The following is a 25,617-nucleotide window of genomic DNA, read 5'->3' on the forward strand; positions in this document are numbered from 1 at the left end:
CACCTACCCCCGTTTCCTCTCATGACTTTTCCCTCCCAGCAGAAAACCTTTTTGACGAATCCTCTCCCCCCCCCTTTTCTCTACACAAACTACCCCTGAAAGGCTCCCAGTTGCACCACCCTCCCAATTCATTATCACTTTCTTTGGACCCTCACAATACGGCTTTTAAAGCGCCGGGCCCCCCCCCCCCAAATACTCCTCCAACGGCTGAAATTTGAACGCCTCCCCCCGCCCCGTTTCGCCTCACAAAATCCCCATCCCTCCGCCGACAGTTACTTAACCCCGCCCCCTTCTCGCCTGGCCCCGCCCACACCTGGCGGCTCCGCGCGCCCGCCCTTCCAGACTCCACCCTTTCCCCCCCTCCCCCGCGTGCCGTCGCCACCTATCCTTCGCCTCCAATCAAGGCGTTAAAACACCGAGCCCAGGGCGTGGCGGGCGGGAGAGGAGGCTTCTCCTCCCCCCCGCCTCGCCAGCGCAGCGGCCAATGAGGGTCTCGGGGGGCGTGGCCTGTGTCCATGGGGATCAGGGCTGGGCTCCGGCAAGGTCTCTGTTCACCCCTATTGTTCGTTGGAGCGAGTCACTCGGCGCGGGGTGGAGCGGAGCGAGAGGCGAGCAGGGCGGTGGCGACGGGGCCGGCAGGTGGGTCGTCGGAGGGGTAGGGGTGGGGGTGCGCGTGGGCCGAGGGTCCCTGGAGGGAAGTGGGGGGGGGGCCGCCCTAGGTGGGCTCCTGAGGAGACGCTGGCGGGAGGCGGCGGCCCTTGGCGGGGGAAGCGGGTGGGTTTCCTCTTCAGGTTAGAGGGGAGTTGCTAGGGAGGAAACTACAAATGCAAAGTAAGACCCGGGGAGGGACTTGCATTGGAGTCAGTGCGGAGGGATTTGGGGTCGGGGGGTGTGAGTGGAGCCCATGACCCGAAACTTCTCTCTCCCTCCCAGGAGCAAGGCTGGCGGGCAAAGGTTAAGCCTTGTGGTGCTTTTTCGGGTGGGAGCAAGGGAACCAGCCTCGTGTGAGTCACAGAAGGGTCTTAGCGAGGACTGGGAGTGCCCTGGCGTGGGTGGGCGAAAAGGTCCCGGGGGCGGGTGGGGGTCGTATTGTGGGGCTGGGGGACAGGCAAGAAAGCGTTAGCGCCTTAAGGGCATCTAAGGCGTGTGCTTTCTGAGGAGGAGTGAGGGGTCACCATTATGGGGACTGCATCTGTGGGGTTGTTTTTTGTAGGGCCCCCCCCTTTTTGGATTAGAAGGGGGCGAGCTGGATAGGGAGGGGCTGCCTTCATGGCCCCCTGTTGGTCTAAAGGGGCTGTGCTGGACGGTTTTGCACTTCCAGGGGTTATGGGGCTGTTGGGTGCCTGGATCCAAAGTGGGTCTGAAGGCGGGGGTCGAATGGTGGGGGGTTCATGCAGTGTGAGGACGGGGGGGGGTGCAGCGCACAAGATTGTGAGGTGGACTAATTCGGGAACAGGTCAGTAGGAGACAGGCATCTGGAAATAGCAGCGAGCCCATGGGGGCTGCAAAGCATATTTGAGGGATGGGGAAGGGATCGTCCTTGAGTCCTAGGCTGGGGTTATGGGTCAGTGGGGGAGAGATGCAAGCACTGGAGAGAAAGGCTGACAGGGAGGATCTCTGTTATGGCTAGGGATGTGGGGGTCCACTGCGGGAAGTCTTTCCTGAAGTTGAGAAGGGCAAACCATTACAGATTGTGGATTCAGGGAGTTCCGTCTGGTGGGAAAGGGAAGGCAGTAGATGGCTAAACTAATTGGGACAGGGAATCACAAGAAGATCCTTTAGTTTGGAGTTGCGCTTGTTTCTGTTTGGGGGTTGGTGCCCTTGGAAGTGTCATGGGTTTTTGTCTCCAGAATAATGAGGAACGCTGGCAGTATGAGTGAAAGCAAATATGCTTGTTTACATGGGATGAGGAAAGATCATGTTTGTGGCAAGTTGCATGAATTTTATAGGAAAGTTGGGGTTGTGTCTTTGACTTGGAATTTTGCAAGAATCTGCTTTCCTAGAATTGTGGGCTTTTGTGTCTTGCACTGGATTGAAAGTCAAGGCGTAAATAGTCCATGTCTCTATATGTGACAGTTCGGTAGCATTCTGTTTGGTGGTGAAGGGAGTGAAGCTTGTCTATACCACCTGCCTGTGTCCAGCTGAAAAGTGTGTACCGTTAAAAGTAATGTGTGACTTAACAATATTCCTGTGCAAATAAGGAGTGGCAGTCTCCTTGGTACTTTTCACATTTATGATTTTAAAGAGCATTTGTGGAGTTTGTGTCATGTATTCCCCTGTTGTATGTTGCAGTTTCGTAATGCCTCTCCCAGACACGCCCTTTGATCAGTGTTGTCCCAGAAGCAAATTACTCACCATCCCTCAGCCATTTTAATATAATTCTTTTGAAGAAAGAAGCAATTCTATATTCTCATTCCCTATAAAGTGCAAGTAATTAAAGGAGTTAATATGATGGCCATTGGGATTTCAGGCATATTTGGGATAACTGAATGTCTGTTTCTTTAAGCTGTGGAACTGCTCACAGAAATCAGCAAAAATGCCTTTCATAATAGTCCTGGTCAGAACAAAATAATCAGATTATTCTTCCTTTTAACGGCAAGTAGGTACAGAGATGTGAAGACCCTCTCCTCCTTCCAAAGGCTCTTCCCTACCTCACCAAATCTCAGTGTGATATAAACCTTAGCTTACTGTGGAGAGACCAACAATATGTCAATTGATTCCTGATGACTTTCAGGAAGTAATTTTGATGATCTTTGAAGGGCCTCTTAGAGTGCCTCTAAATGTGCTCTGCAATTAACTGTTTTGATTTGAATATCAACTGTTTCTGCATTAATATGGATATAAGTAATGTCTCAGGTTCCATAACTATGAGCTCTCCTTACAAATTACCTAGATTCCCCTTAATGTGGAACAAAGCTAAAGTTACGTTATACAGGGTTGTTGGAAAGGGGAAACTGGATTTTTACCAAAATTGGCACCCTCAAACAAATGTTCCCAGCACTGGGTACTTTGGAGAACTGTGTTATTTAAGAGAGTAGTGAAGTGATCACAAAATTGTGTGAGAATCTCAGTGAGATGAACAAATCTACTTTATTAGCTGTCAGAATTCCCAACTGGGAGGGGCTGCTATGTATGGTGCTGGTGTGTAATCATTGCGCTTCTCTCTCAAGCAAGTTTGGAAAGAGAAAAATGGACTTCACTGTAGCTGTGGAATTGCTATTAGTTACAGAAGGAGGTATATTCTTGCGTGAACCTGACTCTCCCCGTGCCCATCGTTTCTTGGGCACTCTGTTAAAAAAGAAAACCTTCTGTAGCTCAAAGGAATGTTGCCTATTTCTAGGCCTATTGCTTAAACCATTAGTGTCTTGACATGTTTGCTTTCTGACGTAGCTGTGCTATTATTGTTTTAAAAGACCCAGAATGCCAGACATTTTGCTGCTTTGTCTGTATGCTGAGTGAGTCATGTGGGAACCTTGGTGTGTTTCACAAGAAGCTGGGCGGTGTTCTGGTAGAGGGAAACTGGAAACCAAGAAGCCACTGAGGAGCCTGTCTTGTTTGCGTATCCTGTCTCTTCCATTTCCCCCCACTCATACTCAGCTGTCTTCTTACCAACTTATATAATGGACAGATTGTGTGTATGAGCAAACAGGAATGACACTCTTGTGATTAGAGAAAAGGAAGTGGGCACTTGCAGCTAAGATTTCATTTTCGTGGGTTTGTGGTGGAGCTTCTGTATGACCTTGGAATAAGCAGCTGTACTTAACTGTGCATGCTAGGAAGATTATATATTGCTTTCAGTGTGCAAGGAGCTGGTATTGTGCATTAAAGAGAGACCCCATGTTCTATGGACGTAAAAAAATAATTATGACACCCTAACCAGATTTGTGTGAACTTTGGTTTTGTAAGCCATCTTTGAATTCTTCTTATGCAGGTTGGGCTTGGATACAGAGAGCTGGACTAGAATTCCTGAAGCTGATATGATCCTGTGAATAGGATGTAGTTTGTTAGTACCTGGGAGATGAAGGTTCGCATTTCACCTCTGCTTTGAAGTTATCCATTATCTCTGGACCAGCTGCATGTCCTCTCAGTTCTGTAATCAGAAAATGGGGTTGTTACATTTTTTTCTTGTTGTCCTCACTTAACCCATAAGTGCTCCAGCGATGATTAACAGCAATGATAGTGGCACCAGTACTACACCATAACACCCCCGACTTTTGTATTTCTAATCACCTGGTTTTTAGATATGTTGTTCTTACGTATATTCCGCTAAAATCCGGCACCCTACCAAGGAAGTATGCTTGTAGCATTTCCCCTCTACAACTATAAGGGCTTGGAATTTGAAACAAAATGTGCAAATCTCAGGGTGTTCCATACAGGAGCTGTTGCGATATGTGTTGCCGCAATGATGGCTAAGCGTGCTTCTCTAGACACCGCCTCTCTTCTTTGTACATGGCTCCCTGGGAGATTTGAGCAGAGGAGCCTATAATGTGGTTCTTGGATTCTGATTGCTATCTGAATGCCCGCATTCATAAGCCAACAAGAAGCTTGCTTTTGAGCTCTGGCAGTGTGCACACATCTTCTGGTGATATTTGTTTTAAACTTTCCTGATGCTCTGACATTTGGAAAGTTGTGTTCTCTCTCCCCCCCCCCAACCCACCCCAATTTCCTTGGACATGTAAAGTTTTTAGATGTCCTCAGCCTGAAGGAAACTGCTGAATTTTAGTTGGGGATTCTTTTATATTCTGCTGCCTTTTAGTCCTGGCAGAGGGTGAGGCGAAGGGTGTTCTAATTGCATTAGCCAAATGATTCGCTTAATTAATCAGGCTTGCAGCACAGATGAAAGGATAAGACTGGGAGTTGCCTGGGAAAGGAAAAGCTGCTCATAATAAGGTGCCAGAGAGAGAGAGAGAGAGATGAGAGATCCAATCTACATGGAAGATCACTTTAATAAAATGAATGCAGGCATGTATGTGCAAGTGCTACTATGTGCCTCCTCAAAGAGCCAAGCAGGTCTTAAATTTGACTCCCAAGATCAAGACAAACCAGTATGCAAGAGTCTTTGCCAGCATTTAAGTTCTGCATATAGATTTTTGTAATGGTCTTTACAGCTATGGCTCTCAAAAACTTTAGGATGTGGCCGAAAGGTCATGTAAGTTATTCCCACTGTCCCCCTGCTTCCCCGCTTAATGTTTTCTGTAGTGCCATATAACTATGTTTTTAGCTTGAATGCTTCCTACATTAGGGTAATGCTGGAAGATGAAGTCTTAAGTTTGCTAAACGATGATTGTACTGAAAATGTGGGGGTATCTGGACATAATATGACTGCTTTTACTGCAAATACAACTTGCTCCATTTAAAACACACACACACACATCAGTGGACCAGCTTCCTTTCTGAGGACCTCAATGTGGTTATTATGGTTTGTATTATTCGGCTCATCATAACTGGGAATCCTGAAGAATGTTTGTCCTTTAAGTCTTTCATTTTGAACATTTATGCAAAAAAACAACAACCCCACATTCAGAGATTAAGTCAATTATACTGATGCGGCTTGTTCAGATAAAGATTTCTGTATTTTAAGAATGTATTAGTTAAGTACTTTTTGTATTGGTGGACATGCCTCCTTGTGCTTCTCATTTGCCACGAGAAAATAGCCCAAAGTGGGTAGAAATGGTCTAGTTAGCTGGGCTAAGTCTGCAATCCAAACTGAACTGCCGCACAAGTGAGGACTTGGTTGTGGTGGTCTCCCTCTGCCCAGGTCTAAACAGCTCCACCAGCCTTTGCCTGTGGATTGATATTGGCATCACTTCCCTGGAGCTCCCCATTGCGTCTTCCAAAAGGGTGGACAGAAGTACCACTGGTGGCTTTTCAGAGCCTTCAAATGGGACATTTGAGTAGGAGCTGAGCTGGCTTTGGACTCAGCTGCCATCATTTGAGGGCATCAGGTCCAATTGCTATGGCTGCTCCAAGACGGCATAGCACAGACTATGGCATGTGTGGCAAGACTCTGGATGTGGTGGTGGCCATGCCACCCTACCACACTCTGCTGGTGCGCAGCTAGGATTAGGATTGCTCCTGCCCATTGCACATTATGCTCATGGTAACGTAGTTGTGTGACTTCATTCCTGTGAGCAGTTTATACCAGGAATGCTCGGCCTGTGTGCACATTTAATGGAAATAAATAAGGGCCAATCAGTTAAACTATGCTTAAAACACGTGGAGACCACATTTTGCGCTTTCCTGAGAAGGCTATGAAAGTGCACCTGGCTTGGCCTTTAAACTGATCAGGGCGACTTACATGTGCTGGATGACATGGAAATCATATAGGTTTGAGTTCGAGTGCTTTGTTTCCCAAGGTGTGGCCCTCCTAGAACAAGTCATACCTGATTTCTGCCTTGGAGGGGAAAATGAGCGTCATATAACATTCTTTATGTTGTTCCAAAACACTTGGGAGATGCTAGGAATTTGTCCTTATTGCTTCAGCTTTCAGGTTCTTCATCTGTGAGTTAGCTGGGTCATCCGGCTTAGTAGTCTGTAGGGACAGGGAACTATGTACCTGAAGCATCCTAGCAAAATTCTTAAAATGATAGTTGATGCTATTTGGAAGCTATGCCAGATGTTATGCTGTACTGTTTGCATTGGAATCACAGCAGTAAAATTGGTTCACCTGAAGTTTTCGCAACTGCAGTGACACATGCGTGTTTGCTTCTCTGTCTAAAATCATAGATGCATTATAGGTTTGATCAAGGAAATGCACAGCTAGAACAAACAGCTTGTAAGGGACAGCTCTGTGGTAAGGTTAAAAACTGGCAGTGGTAATGCCTAGCGAGTTGAGCATCTTGAATGGAAACACATAAATTTGCAAGTCAGTGCATGAACAACATGGCAAACATATGTGGAATCATTACATAGTATTTCAGAGTTGATAAGCAGAATGTCAGGATAGCCTTTCCTAAGTGTTGCAGCTAATTTTGTGAATGGTTATACTCATGGTAACTTTAATTGTTTTATTCAGTATAGCCATTCTGTCTCTTAATTAAGATAGAATTCCTTATACTGTCACATGAATCATGTTCTCTTTCTACCTTCCTGAATGGTGCTGCCTTCCTGAATGGTGCTGTTTCCTTTGCAAAAGACCAATACCCAAGATTTTCTGGGGTACGTACATTGGAATTGGGTATCATGACAAAGACCTTGAGACACATACCATAAAACTGTAGAGCTGGGCTACCTGTAACACATAAAATAGATTCATTGAGGCAGATGAGGTGGTCAGCATTTCAGAGTTGTCTCCAGTAATTTGGTTTCACTTTCTGTTAAGACTTTGCCCTGGCTTCTCCTTTGGAATGAAATGTGTTAGATCAGAAATACTATGTTACCATATTGGGGGGGGGGGCGTAATGTTGCTGGGACTGGTTACAACCTTTTTAACCCTTAAGCCAATTTTCACCTTATGGGGCTGACTAGTAAACAGGTAAACACGGCAATATTTGATGGAGAACCTCATGTCTGTAATCATGCAGCAGATAAGGAGCTCAGGAGCTGTTGCCAATTGCAGCTTCCAGTTTGTGTGCACAGCATGCTTTTATCAAAAGTGGGAAATGTGTGTGACGTGAATTAACCTCGCAGGTGTTGGCCCTAATGAGAGTTTGTGGCATTCGGATTCAAGAGCTGTCTCTGCTGCTCTCTGATAACTGAATGGGAGAGACATAAATGTCTCCTTGACATCCGGCTAACAGCTCGGTAAAGGTTAATGTTTTGTTAGCCTTATGTATTTAACTTGCATTAATTGCTACAGGTATCTCTTTGGAGAGGATATTGACTAAAGTTAAGCCCTTTCTCCAAATTGACACACCAGTTTTGTTTCTTTGGCAAACATTAGTACAATTCCTAAATTGAGAGATGCCTGTAGAGTATTTAGAGCCATGGCATCAGTGCTAAACACCCTTTTTGGGATTAGGATGGAAAGAGCATCTCCCTTGTTTTAAAACATATATTAAAACCTGTGATTCGTAAATGAATAGATGGGTCTAACAATGGATGCAATGAAAGCTTTCTGCCCATCTCGTACTTTGCTGATGTTTATCAAAGTAGGCTGCAAAAAGCACAGAAGACTCAATTAAGCTGTCTCTGGAAATGTGGACCCTGTAATTCCTCAGTTTGGAAAGCTTCCAGACAATGTCATGAGAAATCCATTTCCCTGCAAATTTGTCTTAAATTAACTTGGCTGCTTTTAGTTTTCTAGGGAGCACAATAATACTTTTTTACTCTGGTGATAGTTTTGACAGTTTCAATAGGTGATTGATTTCCTAGCAAGCAAAGGGTCAGAAAGGAATGATTCTTTATTTGAGGGGCAAACTCATCTTAATTGCAGCAGCAGCAAGCGTCTTCCAGGAAAGATGTTTTGAAGCCCAGAAAACATCTGGGCATCATAGAAACATGCACGGCAGCCACTTCTGAACAATAGATTTTTTATGGTCTATTGTCTCAGCAGTCCATGTTATGGGTGTGTCCATGGTTAAAGGCTATTGCTGAAAAAGATATCATGTGAACATTTAAGAGGAATACCAGTTACAAACTGTCTGGCACATCTTCCTTAATTGTAGGCTAATGTATTCTAGGTTTACAGACCACTTTTGTTCCTAAGGCTGTGGGTTTGTAATAAGAAATGTGTATCTCTGCTGTCTCTGCATCAGATTAGGAAAATGGAGGCCATGAAAAATCCAAGCAGGTTAAGATCACTATCTTAAATTATTTAAACCATTGGACTCAGAATGTCAAAGTCTAGACTTCACGTGTTGATATTTTTAATGTATTTGAATTGGGTTTTCTCGCATATGAAATGTTTCAATATGGGGGTGGGAGTCAGCTACTGATCTGATAGAAGGTTCGGATTTTGAAGAAACATGTAATCATGACAGCAATTGGCCTGCTGGATGTGTTTGTGTCTGTGTGTGTATCATTTCCCATTCTTCTTGCATTGCCATGCAAATCAATTCAGTGCTGCCCTGTAGGCTCCTATACTCCCCCCAGGGGCATTGGAGGAACCGCAGTGGAAGGGTTGTTAAAGTATCTGAAAATAACTGTTCTGGAGAATACTGCACCTTCCCTGTTCCCAAGTTCATTTCCTAAAAGCATGACAAACTTTTTCAATAGGAAAATAGGTTTTGTTTCTAGCTTCCATTACCACTCAGTGGATCTTTGCATGTGTGAATCCATAAAATAGTTAATGCTAAAGATACAATGGTGGGGCCAAATGGTATGCAAAAATAAATAAATAAATAAATAATGTTATGTAGCAGTGCACTTTCTTAGTCATGGCCTGATGAAATGGTTTCAGGGATCATGGCTAGACCTGATGAACGGATGGTGACGATGATGATGTTTTTATTTATTAAATTTGCGTACTGTCCTTCATCCATAGATCTCACAACATAAAATTACAATATAAAAACCACAAAATGCATAATAAAAACATTAACAAAGACATCCCAACAAGGTCTCTTTCCACAACACATTTAAAAGGGCATCAGATGCCAATCAGCCAAAGGCCTGGTTAAAGAGGAATGTTTTTGCCTGGTGCCCGAAGGTGTATAGTATTTATTTTTAGGGTTGTATTCAGTGCTGCATACATGGGATTACATTTACAAGCATACCTTAGAGATATTGCACGTTTGGTCCCAGACCACCGCAGTAAAGCTAACATCTCAATAAAGTGAATCACACAATGTTTTGTTTTGTTTTGTTTAGCAGTGCATATAAAAGTTATGTTTGTACAATATTGTAGTCTTATTAAGCCAGGCCAACCCTGGCTTCAGGGGCGGGAGGGCAAAAACCCAGCTCCACTTCTGTTGCCAGAAGAGGGGCGGCAACAGGGAGCTTCCTTTGAAGAGCTCTTAATACAGGAACAAGCTTTTTATTTTGCCCACCGCATTCCCAGTTCAGGGGTGGGGAAAGCAGAATACATTTGGGGAACAGCGAAAAGCTGAGACTGCATTATTGTAGCTTCACCTACTCAGCCATGTGATGGATAGATGCACTTGCATAATAAACGGTGGGCAGGTGTTCTGTGCAAAGTGGGCAGGAGCTGCAGTAGCCCATGTAATACAATCACATCACAATGTAGGCAAGTGTATTACATAGCAATGTGGGAGAAACTTTAGCTGTCTCCTAGTCTTTAATTTTGTTGAATCCCCCCCCCCCCCAATGTTTGGTTGCTTTGATCTGGATGGTAGAAGGGAATATGATATCTTCATAAATGTGTAGCGAGTGAGTAAATTGCTGAAATCCTTGGCCATCTACTTTGGGACTGTGTACATTTTTAGTGGCTTGGCTCCAAATAAGCTCCTTCTCCCGCCAAGCCTTTGGCAGCTTGTTGCTGACTGTTGGGACAATCCTTGCTAAGGATCATAAACGGTACCAAGTCTGCTCAGATTGGTCTCTAGGGATGCACCTTCACTGTCTTGTCTAGCCACACGGTGCAAACGAACCCAAAGAAACAAGTGGCATTCAAATGGTTTCTGTCAATATTCGAAGGCTTTCAGAAACTGCCTGTCAGAACAATTGCAGTTTATTAAGGCTGTTCAGTACAGTCTTCTCTGATACCAGCAGGTTGTTTGGAAAGCTGAACCTTAATTTCATTTGCGGTTAGGGTGCTGTTTTTCCTTGTATATAGGGTTCACTTCCTGTTATGCTGCCAGACTCAGTAAAGTCAAAGGTTCTATATATAGCTCTGTATTTTGTTTGGAGGTGTGTGGACATATAGTTAAAGAGAGGACACAGTGTTTTGTTTGCTTTCGGTTCTGTGTCTAGAAAGCATTTTTTGGAAGCCGGCTTGTAGTCTTCATGGCTGTTGAGACTAGGGCTGGATTTCCATTGGCCATTTCAGGCCCCCATTTCTTGCCACTGTATAAGCTACCGATCGACTTTGCATAGTTGCAATATTTGGATTCATCCAGTGTCCAGACTGGCTAGCAGCTTTGTCTTCCCTGTTTTTTTTTTCTTGACTTGGCTTGCTTGACTCATGGAGTGGTTGCTTTCAAATGTTCTAATGTGCACTTTGCATGTGGGGTCTATTTATTGATGCTGCTTGTGTGTGTACTGGCGGCCAAGAGGTTGTCTGTACATCAGATGGCTTCTCATCATGATTGAATTTTCCTCTCCACCTCTCCCCCATTTTCCAAGTTGCCTACCATGCCTTTCTTCTACACATACCCAGTTCATTTAAGTAAGTTGAGTGCAAATGAGTATTAACATATTGAATTTGAGCTCAGAATTTCCCTTGACTTCCTCTCCTATTAGGGGCTTAAATTTAGGTGTTTTGGTTGCACAACATGACTCATTTCAAAGTCATGCGGTGTCACAATGACTGGACTGCTGGAAGTATGTCTTGCATCTTAGACCCACAGGACCATGCTGTTTGCGACTTAATACGTTGCTCCCCGCTGTAAGTTTTCTTAGCCCTTTGGTTCACATTCATGCTTGAGATGATGTGCAACAGTCCCAGAAACCCTGATGCTGCTTCAGTGGCCTCACGCAGTGATCGGTGTTCTCTGAACTGTCATGCTGTCTCTGCGTTGCATCACATGTGCAGCACACAGGCTGCAGGAGTGATCGGAGCCTGTCAACTGCACTTAATTTGATGGTCGAAACACCTCTTTCTTTTTGCTCACCTATGATGTGGTAGCAGAAGCTGCCTGCAGAAGGCCAAGGTGGGGGAGCGGAGCCCAGCTGGGCCCATGCTTACATGAAGAGTTGCTTCAGTTTCCGATTCCCACTGCACTTTCACTCCTGAACTGTCCTTTTTCTCTTAGAGGAATTCAAGGGAGAGGGAACAGGAATGCAAACTTATTTTAAAAATGAGCAGTTATTTCTGCTCTTAAACTGTTGGTTTATGTATGAACATTATTGGAGTAGGCCCCATTCTCTTATTGAAAATGTGTGTGGCAGCTTCTTTAGAAAGCATATCTAGAGAGACCTGGGATAACCATAGTACAGTGGTACCTGTGGATGCGAACAGGATCCGTTCCGGAGCCCTATCCGCATCCTGAAGAGAACGCAACCCGCGTCTGCGCATGTGTGGGTCGCGATTCGCTGCTTCTGCACATGTGCATGTTGTCATTTTGAGCATCTGCGCATGTACAAGTGGCGAAACCGTGGAGCGCAACCCGGAAACACTCAACCTGAAGCAACTTTAACCCAAGGTATGACTGCATTTCATTTAGGACAGTCTTCTCTACAGGAAGAAAAGGATGCAGGACAGGTGAACTGTCTGTCTCCAGTACCTAGTGTATTTCACACAGAGTTTCGGTGGTGGTGGGATCTCTGGCTTTCCAGCAAACCCTTTAATTTCTGATAGAGATTTGTTTGGATTTTTCCTGTTCCTGAAGTGTTTGATTAAATAGCTTGTTAGTGTGCGTAAATTTGGTAAGGAACATGGATGTGTAATCACTCCCAGGACTCCTCCCTCTCTTCCTTTATATAGACAAATATAGCCAGTTGTGGTCTGATTTCTGTGGCGTGCAGAAGTCTTAACTCGGTACTTTGTGCAATGTGGCTTTGCTTCTCATCAGAGCATTTTGCAAGCACCTGCAAGCTCCAGGCTTTCCCTTAATTCATCAGGGCAAATTCCACCCAGCCCATCCAAGAGGCCCTGTGCCTATTCTCTGTCAATGTTTGTTGTTGTGATTTTCAGCAGGGAAAAGCTTGTAGGAAGAAATGGATAAAAGTAGAAAAGAACTCATTAGGCTGTATGAATAACCCAGAGAGGCCACTGCAACTTAAGGATTCTGTGAGTAAGTTTGAACTAAAGACTACAACCCTGTATGCACACTTGTGTTTGGGAGCCAGGCCCCTTTAATGATTAAGTGGGGCTTCCTCTGAAGCTAAGCAGCATACTATATATTACTTTACTTCAGTTGTGGGGCAGAATTCTGTGTGAGGCTCACAGGCACAATGTTATAGCAAGGTTCTGTGTGTCTTTGAATCTGGACAGCTGTCTTCATGAGGAAAGAATACCACACTTGGGCAGCTTTTCTTTATTCTTTTTGACTAGATATTTACTGCCCTAATGTCTCTCCCCCCCCCCCCCGGCAAACCCCCCAAACCTCTAGGATTACAAGCCTCAATTGGTTGAACCAAGCTTTGTTGGGTGAGCATTTCCAGGGACAGACTTTCACAGTCTTTCGTTATATGGCGCCGTGCTAGGCCAAAATTGGTGTCCTCAATGGATCTTCTCTGTGATGGATCATCTCAGTTTTGTTTCCCCTTGGCTCAGTGCCCTGTTTGCTGCAGGAAAGTTAGAGTCTCTGTTCTTCCACCAGTGGTCCATAAGGCCAGACGTGTGTGTTGTGGGGCAGCCTAGTTTCCTCACAGATGGTCAGGCTCTCTCATAAAACTGGTGTCACCTGTAATTATGGGCTTCACAATTACCAAGCATGTGTGTTTTTGTGCAGCTGCTACCTTACATAACCCAAATGGAGATAATGGCATTAAAATATAGATTGTTGCCTTTTTTTTCTTGAGGTGGGCAAAAGTCATCATTCCGATTTGTTAGGGCCTGTGGGGAACAAGTACTTTTGTGGGCCATATCCACCCTGTGCACGGCTATTCCTGAAGTAATACAGTCTTTCCTCTTATTCCTGTGGTATGAAATGTGGTGATTTTGCATGTTGCATGGAGAATTACAAATCAAGTGAAAAAGACCCCAAATCTTCAGCGTGCACTCAGCCATACTTGTACCTTATTGGTTTTCTAAGGGAGTTTCAGATGACAATCGGTTGTTTAGCTTTGAAGTTTTATTATTTCCCTCAGCATAGCACCCTGCTCTTGCCTGAGATGCGCCTGACAAATAGAAGCCGCCTCCCTCCTGTCTCTTGAGATAATGTATATTTCATAAAATGGCTCTGCTGGGGGAAAAACACATCAGGAGACGCCAAGATGTTTCTAATTAGATAGAGGTTTGAAAGATCTGTTTTAAATCTGCCATCTTTGATTGGTTTTCTCCCTCCCCCCTGCATACCCTGCCAGGCCTGTAGGCATTTCATAATGCTTCAGTCATTTCATTCTTAAATGGCTTTCAACAAACAGGGCGGGAGGAGATTTTAAAAGCCGAGGCTCCTTAATACAGACGCGATTGCATGCAGACGTATGGGCTTCATTTAACTAGCACTGTGGTGGTTTCTTCTTCCTGACGCAGAGCATGGTTTTATTGCTAAGCATCAAGTCAAGACATCTGGATTCTACCCTATGTACTTCTTGACATTTAACTGACAGCTAGAGGGAGGGGAGTTGTCATACTTCACACTTGGATGACCAAAACCTGGCTACTTGTGAAGACCTGTAAATCTGAATCTCCATAATTTTCTCTTGTGGGTTTGGGAGGCAGTTGAGCCTAATGCATTGCTCTTAGACTCTAATGACCCAGTTGTCCTAGGTGGCCTTTCCTAAGATGGTTCAAACCTCAGTGGTACCATGCTCATCTTTGGAAGAACGAGAAGAGCCTGGGGAAAGCAGGGAGTCAGATTTGTTGTGGAAGATACAAAATGTACCCCATGCTGTAAGCTGATACTAATGATAGGACCTCTGGTCTGAAAAGCTTGAAGGCAGCTTGTGTGGGATAGAGAATCAGGATAAATGGCTAACCCAAGGCCAGAAAAGGCATCGTAGAGATGCAGAAATGTGGGAGTGAGCTTTCAAAGGAAAGGAAAGGAGTTTGTGGCTGGATGCAGAAGAGGGTAGGAAGCAAGTACAGGAACTTCAACAGGCCTAGATGACATGATGTAAATTTTTAGGTGCTCAAGCTGCTAGGCACTTGGAATTTCACTCAAGCCTTGCTGGATAAACAGCATCACTTGGATGAGTTTTATTTTTGCCTTTTGTTTTGCTTGTCTTGCCTGCAACAGCTGAGACCTGCCCTTTGTCCCCCTGGGTCTCTGTCTCTTGTGAACAAGCACCTTCTCTGCAGAACCATTTTAATTCAAGCTGTAGCAGTGTCAATCTATGTGTACCCAAATCTTCAAGCTGCCAGCAAATTTAGTAAGAAGGCAACTTGTGGCAGTATGTTGTGTGTTTTTGTTTCTCGTCTCTCCACCCTCCCCTCCACGCAGGGGATGTAGAGTGGGATTGTGAGCATAACAAAACACAGCATCTACTTTTGGTATTAATGCCAAACAAGATTAACTGCTTTTTGGCTGTATATGTGAGTCGTTAGAGAAGAGCAAGCCCATTTGTTTGAGTACATCGGGTAATTAAACTTGCATCAGCCAGTTCCCCTTGCTGGTTAAGTCCTGGCTTGCTGTAGTGTAATTTCTAAGAGGCTGTAGCTCAATTAGACCCAAGTGTTCCTGCAGAAGACCATAGCCCTATTTCTTCCTCAATGTATGGCAAACCCCAATATCTGCAGCTGCTACTTTCTTTTCTTGAAGCACAGGGCCCCTGTTCCTGGATTCTACTTAGGCAGACTCCTGAGCTGGTCCCTATCCTATTGTCCACACCTGTGAAAGCAGGTTGGTCCATTGAATATAGAGTGTCGGATGGGAAAACAGGATGCCCAGTTGAAATCCTGGCTCATTTATGAACCTTGATGTCATTGGTCAAATAAATATTTATGGTCCTATGTAGAACTCTTGTTTTATGGATTGGAGAAATTGACCTGCCAGGTTTCTTTCTGAGGATTAAGATAGATCTGCCTTCCCCATCTTGCTATCCCCCAGATTTTGTCAGACTACAACTCCCAGCTAGCATGACCAGTGATCAGGCATGGCTGCTTTATTACGCAAATATCCATATATTGCCTTAACTTGGCATAATTGTGCTTCTGTTTCTTCAGAGACGCTTTGGGGAGGGAGTAGGGGGAAGGGAAGTATTCACTATGATTTCTTAGTAATGCTGAGGACTAGAAACCTTTTAAGAGCTGAGTTTTTCCAGCAGCTAAATTGAACACACAGTTTCTATAGGAGCATACAGGTGTGTGGAATAACACACAGCCAAGCTCAATTTGTTCTTTCCCTTCTTGACTGCAAAATTCTTGCAGGTAGTAGGTAGTAGGAAGAGGTGTTAAACTTGTCTTTGTTGATGTGCCCAAGATGGGAATGGTTTCTCGTGGTGGCGTTGGTGACTTTGTTGTTCCATGGTAACAGACATGATGAACAAGACATGTGCACATGTGTTCTCCTGTGTATTCATGGAGAAGATTCCCCCATTTAACGCACTTTGGACAGAAGAAAGAATTATCCCCCTTTGCCCATAAATAGAGAAGTCTGGCAGAGCTTCATGTTCAGCCTGAAATGCTGCAATTAATCACAATAACTCCATCTGGTTTTTGTTTTTTAAAAAAGAATGCTGCCTTAAGAACACAATAATTGCAGGCCTGTACATTTTTAGACCGAGGTGTGCTTTGTGCTATTTCCATCCTGCAAAAATAAAAATGGTGTGTCCTTTATTTATTTTTCTTATTTGTTAGATTTACATACTGCCCTTCGTCAAAAGATCTCAGGGCACTGTAAAATGGCTGGTGATACACTCCCATCTCTGATTTTGCCTCCTTCCAAGAATTTTGCCATGAAATGGGTGGGGAAGGGACACATTAAGAGCACAGCTCTGTGTGTGTGTGTGTGTGTGTGTGTGTGTGTGTGTGTTCCATGCTTTGTAAGTTTACTATGGTGGCAAGTCTGTCTAGTGTGTAACAATGGCTTCCTGAGAAAACTCAGCCTTTGTAATGGCTAGTACCTCAGAAGTCAAACGGAATCCATTCCAGAAGTCCGTTCGACTTACAAAACGTTTGGAAGCTGTAGAAGCCATGTCAGACGTTTGGCTTCCAAAAATAGTCCACAAACTGGAACGCTCACTTCCAGGTTTGCGGTGTTCAGGAGCCAAAACGTTAGACTCACAAGGTGTTCGGGATCCAAGGTACGACTGTATAACATTATGGTAAGAGACTGGCAAAATCCTTGGTTCAAAATCTCATCTCTGCCATCATCTCATGGGTTGTATAAAGCAAGCCACAATAGGCCACCTGTTCCCCCTTCTAGGAAAGGGTGTTGCTCAGTGGTAGAGCTCCCGCTCTGCATCTAGAAGGTTCCAGGTTCAATCCTCAAGACCTCCAGGTAGGGCTGGGAAAGATACTCTGGAAAGCTGCTGCCAGTTGGTGTAGCTAATACTGAAATGGAGAGCCTCTTGCCTTGGCCTGACTTTGTAAAAGGCAGCATCCCCCTTCCCATCAGCAAAATAGTGGTAACAGAGTGTTCTAAAGATGACCAAGGAGGCATGTGAAACTTCATGATACATGATGCACATGAAAGCTCTTTTGAATACTTTTAAAGTGGCCTTGAAGTGCTAATAAGTGGTACCTATTAATATTGCAATGAAACGAAGGCAGGTTTCTAGTCCTCTTGGTTTCTGAGGGGAGTATGATAGTATCTTCATGCCTCTCTTTCTCTCCTTGCTCCATTCCTCCAACAATGCTTCTTCCTTGTGGAAATGTGGAGGCAGAATATAAAATGAGCCTGAGTTGCATGAATTCTCATTACAGGATTTAAATATATTGAGATCCAGGACTCGGACCTTTTATCATGTTACACAGAGTGCACACAGTTCTGATGAAAAGAGGCACGAAAGCAAGCTGATTCATTCACATGGCCGTTGTGTCCTAACTTAATTTCTACTTCCAGCCAGATTACATCTGGAAAGTTCAAGCACTTCAGAAGGAATTAGAAGCAACACCAGTCAACGCCTGGCCTGTCACGGCGAGTTAATAATTTGTCACCAGGGCCCTGCCCGCATGTCGTGCTGATTACTGTGAGGTTGTGTAAAATGGCCAAAGGTCTTTTTTCTTCTGCTAGCTTGGGGGGGGGGGAGAGGGAGTCCTTTGTTGGCGCTGTAACATCTGAATGCAGAGTTCACCATGCATTCCTGAAATAGCAATTGCTTGGACAGATGCAATGCCGTCCTCAAGCAGCGGGGCTCAAGAGGAGCATTGGGGGTGGATGCTTACCCTTTCTGGTGATGCAACTGGCACATGTGTTTCCTATTTATATCACCCCATCCCTTCCATGGAAGGCAGCAGCATGCAAAGAATCCCAAACAGCACTGCTCAATCTGTCAGCAGGGTTTGCCAGCCCTTCCAGGGTGCCGGAAGCAACTCTGGCTAGAGTTCCATGGTCGGCCATTTAATGGTGCAGCTGTGATGACGATGCAGCATCAGCAATATGAATATGCTGAGAACTTCTCCCTAGCCCATAAAGATAATCTAGTAGCCTGGTGCACACTTTGCTGTTGCATTACACTCTGCCTACATTTACACGAGTGGCCCTTGCCCCTAGTGCCATTTTCCTCTTGGAGCATAGCTGGCCATTACCTGAAAAATCAGTAACTTTCTCATTTTCAGAAAAGCTTCCAGAGGTCACAACTCACAACTGAGAGGAGGTGCATAATTCAGGTGTGAGGAACCATTGACCCCCCCCCAGATGTTCTCCCATCTTCCCTGAACAGTGGGCCATGTTGGCTGGAGAGTTGGACTTCAGCAACATCTAGAGGGCCATAGGTACACCATCCCTATCTTATTCCTTCCCCTGCCTAATGCCTTCCCCCTCAGTAGCAGGGATCCATATGCACCTTTTTGTGTTTTGGGAACTTGAGGGTGGAATTCCACTGGGGAGGTGGTAAGTAGGCTTTCGTTTCTCCGCAGACAATCTCCCCATCTTTTTGCTTAAGAAATGTTTTGTACATGTTTGGGTGTCGTGTTCAGAGGCAACCCAGCAGCAGGTCAACCTTTGAGACCATAAAGCTTTGCAGTGTTGTGGTTCATGCTGAATTCTCTTAATTCCCTGCAAAGGTATAGGGCAAAAGTTCTCAAGTCATGGGTTGTGAGGACTTTAGCCTTTCAGACTGCTTGGAGTAGGGTGTTTGTCAGGTTGAAAGGGCAGCTGAGTTGAGCCCAGTTGACCCAGTGTGGTGTGAGGAAATTATATGGAGCTCTTTGCTATCAACATGGTGCAGCCTTTGCTTTGAGTTATTTGTGAGTGGCTTATAATATTTTATATGTAATACAAGACTTAAATCTTGGAAGTCTCCTCCCATAGCAGCATGTGAACCTCTTTGTACTAATAAAAAGTTCTTAAATGAGCGGTGGAGACACGTAGTCTTGAGTGGGGTGAGCTTTCCATATCCTCTCATCTTGAATTCCCACACCCATTTTTCCTCCTTACATATAGACACTTCTTCGTTTCAGTATTTTTTAATCACATTTAATATGTAGTGCCTAATATATATTTCAGTTCGCTGTTAAATATTGGAACTAAAACATTTTCTACTCAGAGGAAAGGTCTTTCAAAAGGATGTTTGTAACTGAAATGAGCTATGCTGATGCTTCTTTTTGTTATAAGGCAATTTGTGGGGAATCTTTGTGGCTCCACGGGGCAGATCCTTATTGAGGGCCAGTCACCTGTAAACCACATGGCATTATTGTGATCTCACACAGTGGACAGGTGGGGTGGGGCACCCACCTGTCAAAATCATTTGCACAGCTTTGTAGGTCTTTGCAAAAGTGCTCTTTGAAGCAGTGACATCTCTTCTCCTTTAGACCACTGGCCACCTGCCTGCTCACTCCAGTGTTTAAAGGAGACAACTGTTTCAAAGAGCACTTTTGCAAAGGGCACCTACAGTGTTGGGGTAGAAAGGAGCCATGGTGGGCAGCTTCAAAGAACAGCATGGGGACAGAGAAGTGGTTTTCATTGAATGTCCCCATAGTTGAACAAGCCTCCAGCAAAGGTAGAGTTGGGAGCCCACTTTAAGTGCCCAGTTGTTCCTTTGAAGCCCTACCCTTGTCATGGCTTTCCCAAAACGGCTTCATGGGCTAAATAGGGAGGCCTAGCTGGCCAAAGGTTTCCCACCCCTGGTTTAGCATGTCCTCATTTGCAGAATTTCAGTGCAGATCCACCCAGAGTTCCGCTGCCCCTTACATGCATCTTAAAATCATCTCCCAACTCCCTGTGCACCTTGCTAAGGAAACTCTTCCTTTTACTAACATTTCTTTCCACTGTTTGCTGCTAAAGAAATGAAATGGAGCTACCTACTTGTTCACTGGCACACAATGGTACCGGGCCCCTGGTGACTGAAACCTGCTGGTTTTATGTTGCTATACCAGGAGACATTGATGTTTCTGGAGGTTGATCTTCTAAAAATGAACTTTAAAGGGAGAGTCAGAATACCTCAAGGTGGGCTGTTATGGCATTTGCCGTAAGGAATATCACTTTTTTTCTTTCTTTAGTAATGTTTTATGGATAGCTCAATGGGGTTTTTTTGAGAGAAGAAACAAGACTGTAGAAATTGAGGGATTGCTGACATGCAGAACAGTAGTATTTCAAGGCAATGACACAGTTCTTTGAAAACATGGGATGGCTTTTGAGGTGTCTGAAGCATTTCACTTTTCCGTGGGCAGTCCAGTGGTCTGTAGCAGCTTTTGTATATATCAGACATATCCAAAAGGTGCCTATGCTATTTTTAATGCTCCTGTGTTACAACAAGGCTTTCAGGGCAGGGGCATCCGTGACGATCAAGGACACTTGAGAGGCATAATCTTTAGTAGCATCCAACTTCTTGAACCTTAATGGGGCATACATTTCTCATTTCTGACCCCAGACGCATGCTTGCCAGCATTTTCTTGGCTTCCTCCCTAGTATCTGTCTCTTGGCCCAGAATTCCAGCACTGAGCCAAATGCTACAGCTTGTTTCCTTCAGATAAAAATGAACATGCAACAGCTGAGAGCAGCTACTGCTTATTTCCCCAGGAAGTACAAAATGGCGCACTGGAAACTGCTGGTCCACCACTGTTGTGAGAGTGGTGGTGTCCGGTGCCAAGAGTCTCCTTTCCCTGGGGAAGACCTGGTGTTGACTGCCAAAAGAATGGCTTCAGCTTGCTTAGAGAGCCATTCCATTTTAACACAAAAAACCCCCTACACACCCCTCCTATCTCTTTGCACAGATGGTGACTTATTTGCTACTGATGCTTTCCACAAGAAGAACAGCATTGTGGGGACTCTGCCTTGTGTTGGTTTGGTTTTCCTGCAGGCTGATGCCTCAAGGCTCCAAGATCAAAGCTGCCTTGATCTGCAGAGTTGGTCCAGGAAAATACAGCCTTCGCTTTGTGACCTGCAAATGCACACAGGAAAAACACCCCCGCCACTGCCAGAGTTTGTCTTAAATGCAGGCCAGGGCTGTTGTTGATATTTTCCAGCCAAACGAGCACACACTAACATAAGGAATCCCTGACAGTAAGCTGAAAACATAGGCATGAGTATGTCTTCCATCTGCTTGCTCTGCATTGTTTGCTCCCTTCTAAAAAAATTGGTAAATATTTGGTGAGTTCTGGAGAGTTGTGTGGCCGCAACAAGGGGGAAGAGGTGGGACAGATGGGAGACAGGTTGGGGCTTGTGGAAAAGGAATCCAGTAAGAGGCCCAAGAAGAACGTGACTGTTGTTCAGGGACACAAACTTTGCTCACCTGAAGGCTAGATGCTTTGACACATATAGGCGCTTCTCTTTGTTAACAAGGGAATCATAACAAGATAAAGCTGCACTTGTACAATGCATGCAAGCAGTTATTTCCTCGTCAAACCCTGAGTCATTGTGTGCTGGACCAACAATAAAATGCTGTATAAAAACTCCCTCTTTCACATCTTTATCATGCCATAGTTTCATATATGAAATCACTCCAGATTCTGTGGAGAAGATCACCACCTATGAATAAAACAGATGCCACTTCCTGTAAATTAGAAAACTCTAGAAGTTGGGGGCATCACACAAGGGGCAAAACAACACAGAGTACAGCATACTCTGCACCACTTGAGTCACAGGTACATAATCTGTATTCTAAGCTTGTCTTGGCATAGCAGCTTTCCTGAACCATTGTAGACGCCGTCTGCAGATCACCTTGTGGCAATGTGTCTGCACATTCATGAGTTTCCAACACAAACGAATCCCTTCATGAATACTGGCATCGATGAGTATCAGGACACTCATCTTGATCTAGGTAGCTCTGGGAATAATGCAGTGTTCAGACTTGTGATACGGGGGTCTCCCTGGCCCCCTCCCCAAACAGCCGTCTCCCTGCTGCACACCCTGTTTGAGCTGATCTGTTTCTGCAAACAGACTGCATTCTGGGGCTTGAGACAAGCCTGTGCTGCTTTACATGTGTCTGGCAGTCATGAGGGCTAAGCACTTATTTTCTAGGTTAGGAGTTGGATAGAATGTGAAGGAGTTCCAAGTTCTACACTCGGGAATTGTGCAAGGAGTAATGGGATGAAGACCCGGGCTGGAAAAATATTCCAAGATTACTGTGGCTTGCTTGCAAAATATAATCAGGAGTGTCTTTGGCTCTTCACTAAGCTTGTACTGTAACTTTCTTTCCTCAGAAGCGAAAGATCAGCTTATGTGTGTGTATGTTTGTGTTTCATCAGCAGGGACATTAGGGAGGCCACTGCCAAGTTAAAAACTGGCCTGACTCCAGCGACCATTTCTTGTTAAAGCCAAAGCATTTTTTCTTCCCTCCAGATCAAAATGCAGGACAAGTACCTAAGACAGTAATTCCCCCCCCCCCTTTGAGTTGCATGTGGTAATTACTCTATCCCTCAAATCAAGTTCTTAATCACAGTGTGTTTGCAAAGATTTAATGGGCTATCTTTCCTGGTTTAAATGTTGGAAGTTGTTACTTATCCACACCCGTTTTGAGACTTATGTTTATCTTAAGGGTTAGGGGCAGTTTATCCAGACTGTAGAATCATGTGGTAAAGCTTTCCTGGACTTTGCTATTTTGAGGGGAGTTGAATGCTCTCCAAGAAAGAAAAACATCCCTGCAGACATAAAACTGTATATCAGGAGAAGAGAAAGTCTTCCTGACACGTGCAGGGTACCCCCCTCCCCTCCCCACTAACAAACTGGGAAGCATTCAGGTTCATACATTGCTCTGGATGCTTTTAGGCAGAGTGTGAATTATGTTGTTGTTGTTGTTTATTTCTAACATGCAACTCACAAAGCAGCCTAAAGTGGTACAGAAAATATCTCACTGTTCTGATTACTATGTGAACTGGAACTTTATCGCTTTATTCCAATATCCATATAAACTAGCCGCTCCGCAAGTGACTTTAGACGTTGGTAGCTGCCAGGGAAAGCATTGGCAGCTCACCCTTCTATTCTCAGAGGTGCTCTGTAATGAGAGAGAACATTTGCATCTCCCATGGAGAAAAGTGCTAGCTCTGGGGTACAGCAGGGAGGAATTGTGGTGTGGAGATCTGCAGAAGCCATGAAACTTAAGCCAGTGCAACTCTTCATACTTTCCACATCTGAAGCCCCTCTTTACAAAGTTAAGTAAAGATTGTCTGAGGGTTTTTATTGCCCATTCATGATGCTTTGTGTTCATGATGCTGCTGGAAGTCACATGCAATCCCCACTGTTTGCAGCTGCAGAAGTTTTGGGGCGGTTGTACTGCTTCACTTCCATTCAGAGCACATCCCATAACATCCTGTTGAAATCCCATAACATTTTATGCCACAGATGTTCTGGTTTGGTTTTTGTCCTGCTGTAGCCTCTCTGGACAGCAATAATGTGGTAGCACTGGCGGGGGCGGGGGCGGGGTGTGACTTGTAGAACAAATGGAAGCAGAATAAATTTGCCATGGATGCACTGTTGTTGTGTCAAGAACGTGTTGCAGGATCCGCCCACAATAAAACACCTGTCTGGAACGGCCCCCAAGTCCTTGCGTTTGAAGTGAAATGTAAGTATTGTAACTAGTTAACGGGAATGTGCTAAATTCTGAAACCATTTCATGTAAAGATTAAGGGTGTGCAGTAGGGATCCAGAGCCCCTAGGACAAATCGGATTTTCAAAAAGAAGCCCACTCCCATTGCTGACAATATAGAGATGAAAAAGAAGAGGCAGGCGAGGGGTTTCTCTGGCAACAAGACTACCCAGCTCCTTTCTCAGAAGCCAGCCCTCCTGTTGCTTCCCAAGACCTTAACAACCACCATCTAGCAGTACCATCCTCATAGTGCTTGGACTTTGTGTAAGTGAGGCTACCCAGTAAGCTCATGGCTGACGCTCTCTGTTGCTCTTCTATGCCATCCAAACAGATCTTTGAATTCCTTCCTTCCATAGCTGAGTTAGCGTTCAGTGTCTAATGATGCAAAGGATTAGTTTTCCAAATTGTTGATGCAAAGCCCGTTGGCCTAGATTGCCAGCGGAATAGACTTCTTGAGTGTTATATTATCCTGTGAGGCTGCTCCTGTGGCCCTGCTCCAACCAAGTGAGCTGCACTCTCTTCCAAATAGAACCACTGAATGGGGAGAGCTTGGGCGCTGGAAACTCCCCAAAAGTGGTATGCTGGCGCTTTGTGTTTTTAAACACAACTGTCGTCAAGATGATATGTCAAGTTAAACACACAATAGCTTTGAGCCTTCCTGCTATGGGTGGGGGGGGGGCGGTGGCGGCAATGCTTATTTCTTTCCATTCACATGCTTGTTTAATAGTGACATTAGCTTGGCTGAATTCATTGGGCTTTTAGCAGGAAGGGGAGGTGATCGCCCTGATTCATTGCTGACTTGTCTGAAAGCCCAGTCAGTTGGATACAGGCAAAGCCGCCTCTTCTTTTCAAATGACATTTCCTTGTTGCTTGTATGTATAAACAATAGGCAAAGAGTTAGCCAAACCTTTACACCACCAACCCTTCTTTAGGATCCATATGATAGTTTGGTATGTTTGCTATGGAAGGCAAAGGGGAACTGAAGAGGGGAGCAAAAATGAGTTATTCTGCAAACATACCAGAATAGTCCAGCCCTAAATATTGTGAGCATGAAGTGAGGTTGGGGGGCGGTGTTTAAAATTCCACCGAAGTGTACAAAGACAGTTGAAAATGTATGTGTGGCTCTTTCTCTTAAGTGCTGTTTGGAAGCGCTGCAAATGGAGCGGAGCAGACAACTGTTGAAGTGCCATGTTTTCCAGAAGGCTAGGGAACAGAGCTTTTAATAAACCATCAGGGAGCAGCCCGCCTTTGGTGCTGATAGCATGATGAGGCCGGGTAGCCTTGCATGATGAGTAGGTAGCAGCAAATGCTGTGGTTCCCCCTGCAAATGTTCTGGTTCTGTGAAAACATTACAGTTAATGCTTAGCAGCCTGTCCTTTATCCTATCCTATGAGCTTGCATACACACACACACAGTGTGCTATGGAGAAGGACTCACAATGTAAAACTGTATAACATGTTGCAGTACAGATAACTTACACACATTTAACTTTTGTGCATTCAGCTTTACACAATTGGGAACTAAATAAAAAGGGTGTCCAGGAAATAAGATGTCGGCAATCCCACTTGCCATTGAAGGCAATGCATTTTGTCTATACGTGATTTTGGCCTTATGCACTATCCTTGAAACGTAACCTCTGTGTAAGTTGAGAGTCGCCTGTAATTATCTCAAGGTGTACATTTGTTGGTACCATTTCTGGGTGCAGAAATGAGAGCAGGGTGTTGAAACTAAAACACAGCCGTCTAGTCCCGTATTCTGTTCTCATAATGGTATCCAGGTGTCTCTGGGAAGCCCACAAACGGGGCATGAGCACAACGGCACTCTCCC

At 44.7% G+C, this 25,617-nt stretch overlaps 1 protein-coding gene across 1 annotated transcript in view; it reads left to right on the forward strand.

The window, feature by feature from the left end:
- Positions 1-483: 483 nt before the first annotated feature.
- The window catches only part of JUP (junction plakoglobin), a 59,325-nt gene continuing 34,191 nt past the window's right edge, over positions 484-25,617 (forward strand). Inside the window, exon 1 of the mRNA XM_081885822.1 lies at positions 484-639. Coding sequence (XP_081741948.1) covers positions 485-639 — 155 coding nt within the window. The 5' untranslated portion in view covers position 484. The remainder of the gene's footprint in view (positions 640-25,617) is intronic.

The sequence above is a fragment of the Podarcis melisellensis genome, assembly GCF_964234715.1.
Source record: "Podarcis melisellensis genome assembly, chromosome: 13".
Lineage (NCBI taxonomy): Eukaryota > Metazoa > Chordata > Lepidosauria > Squamata > Lacertidae > Podarcis > Podarcis melisellensis.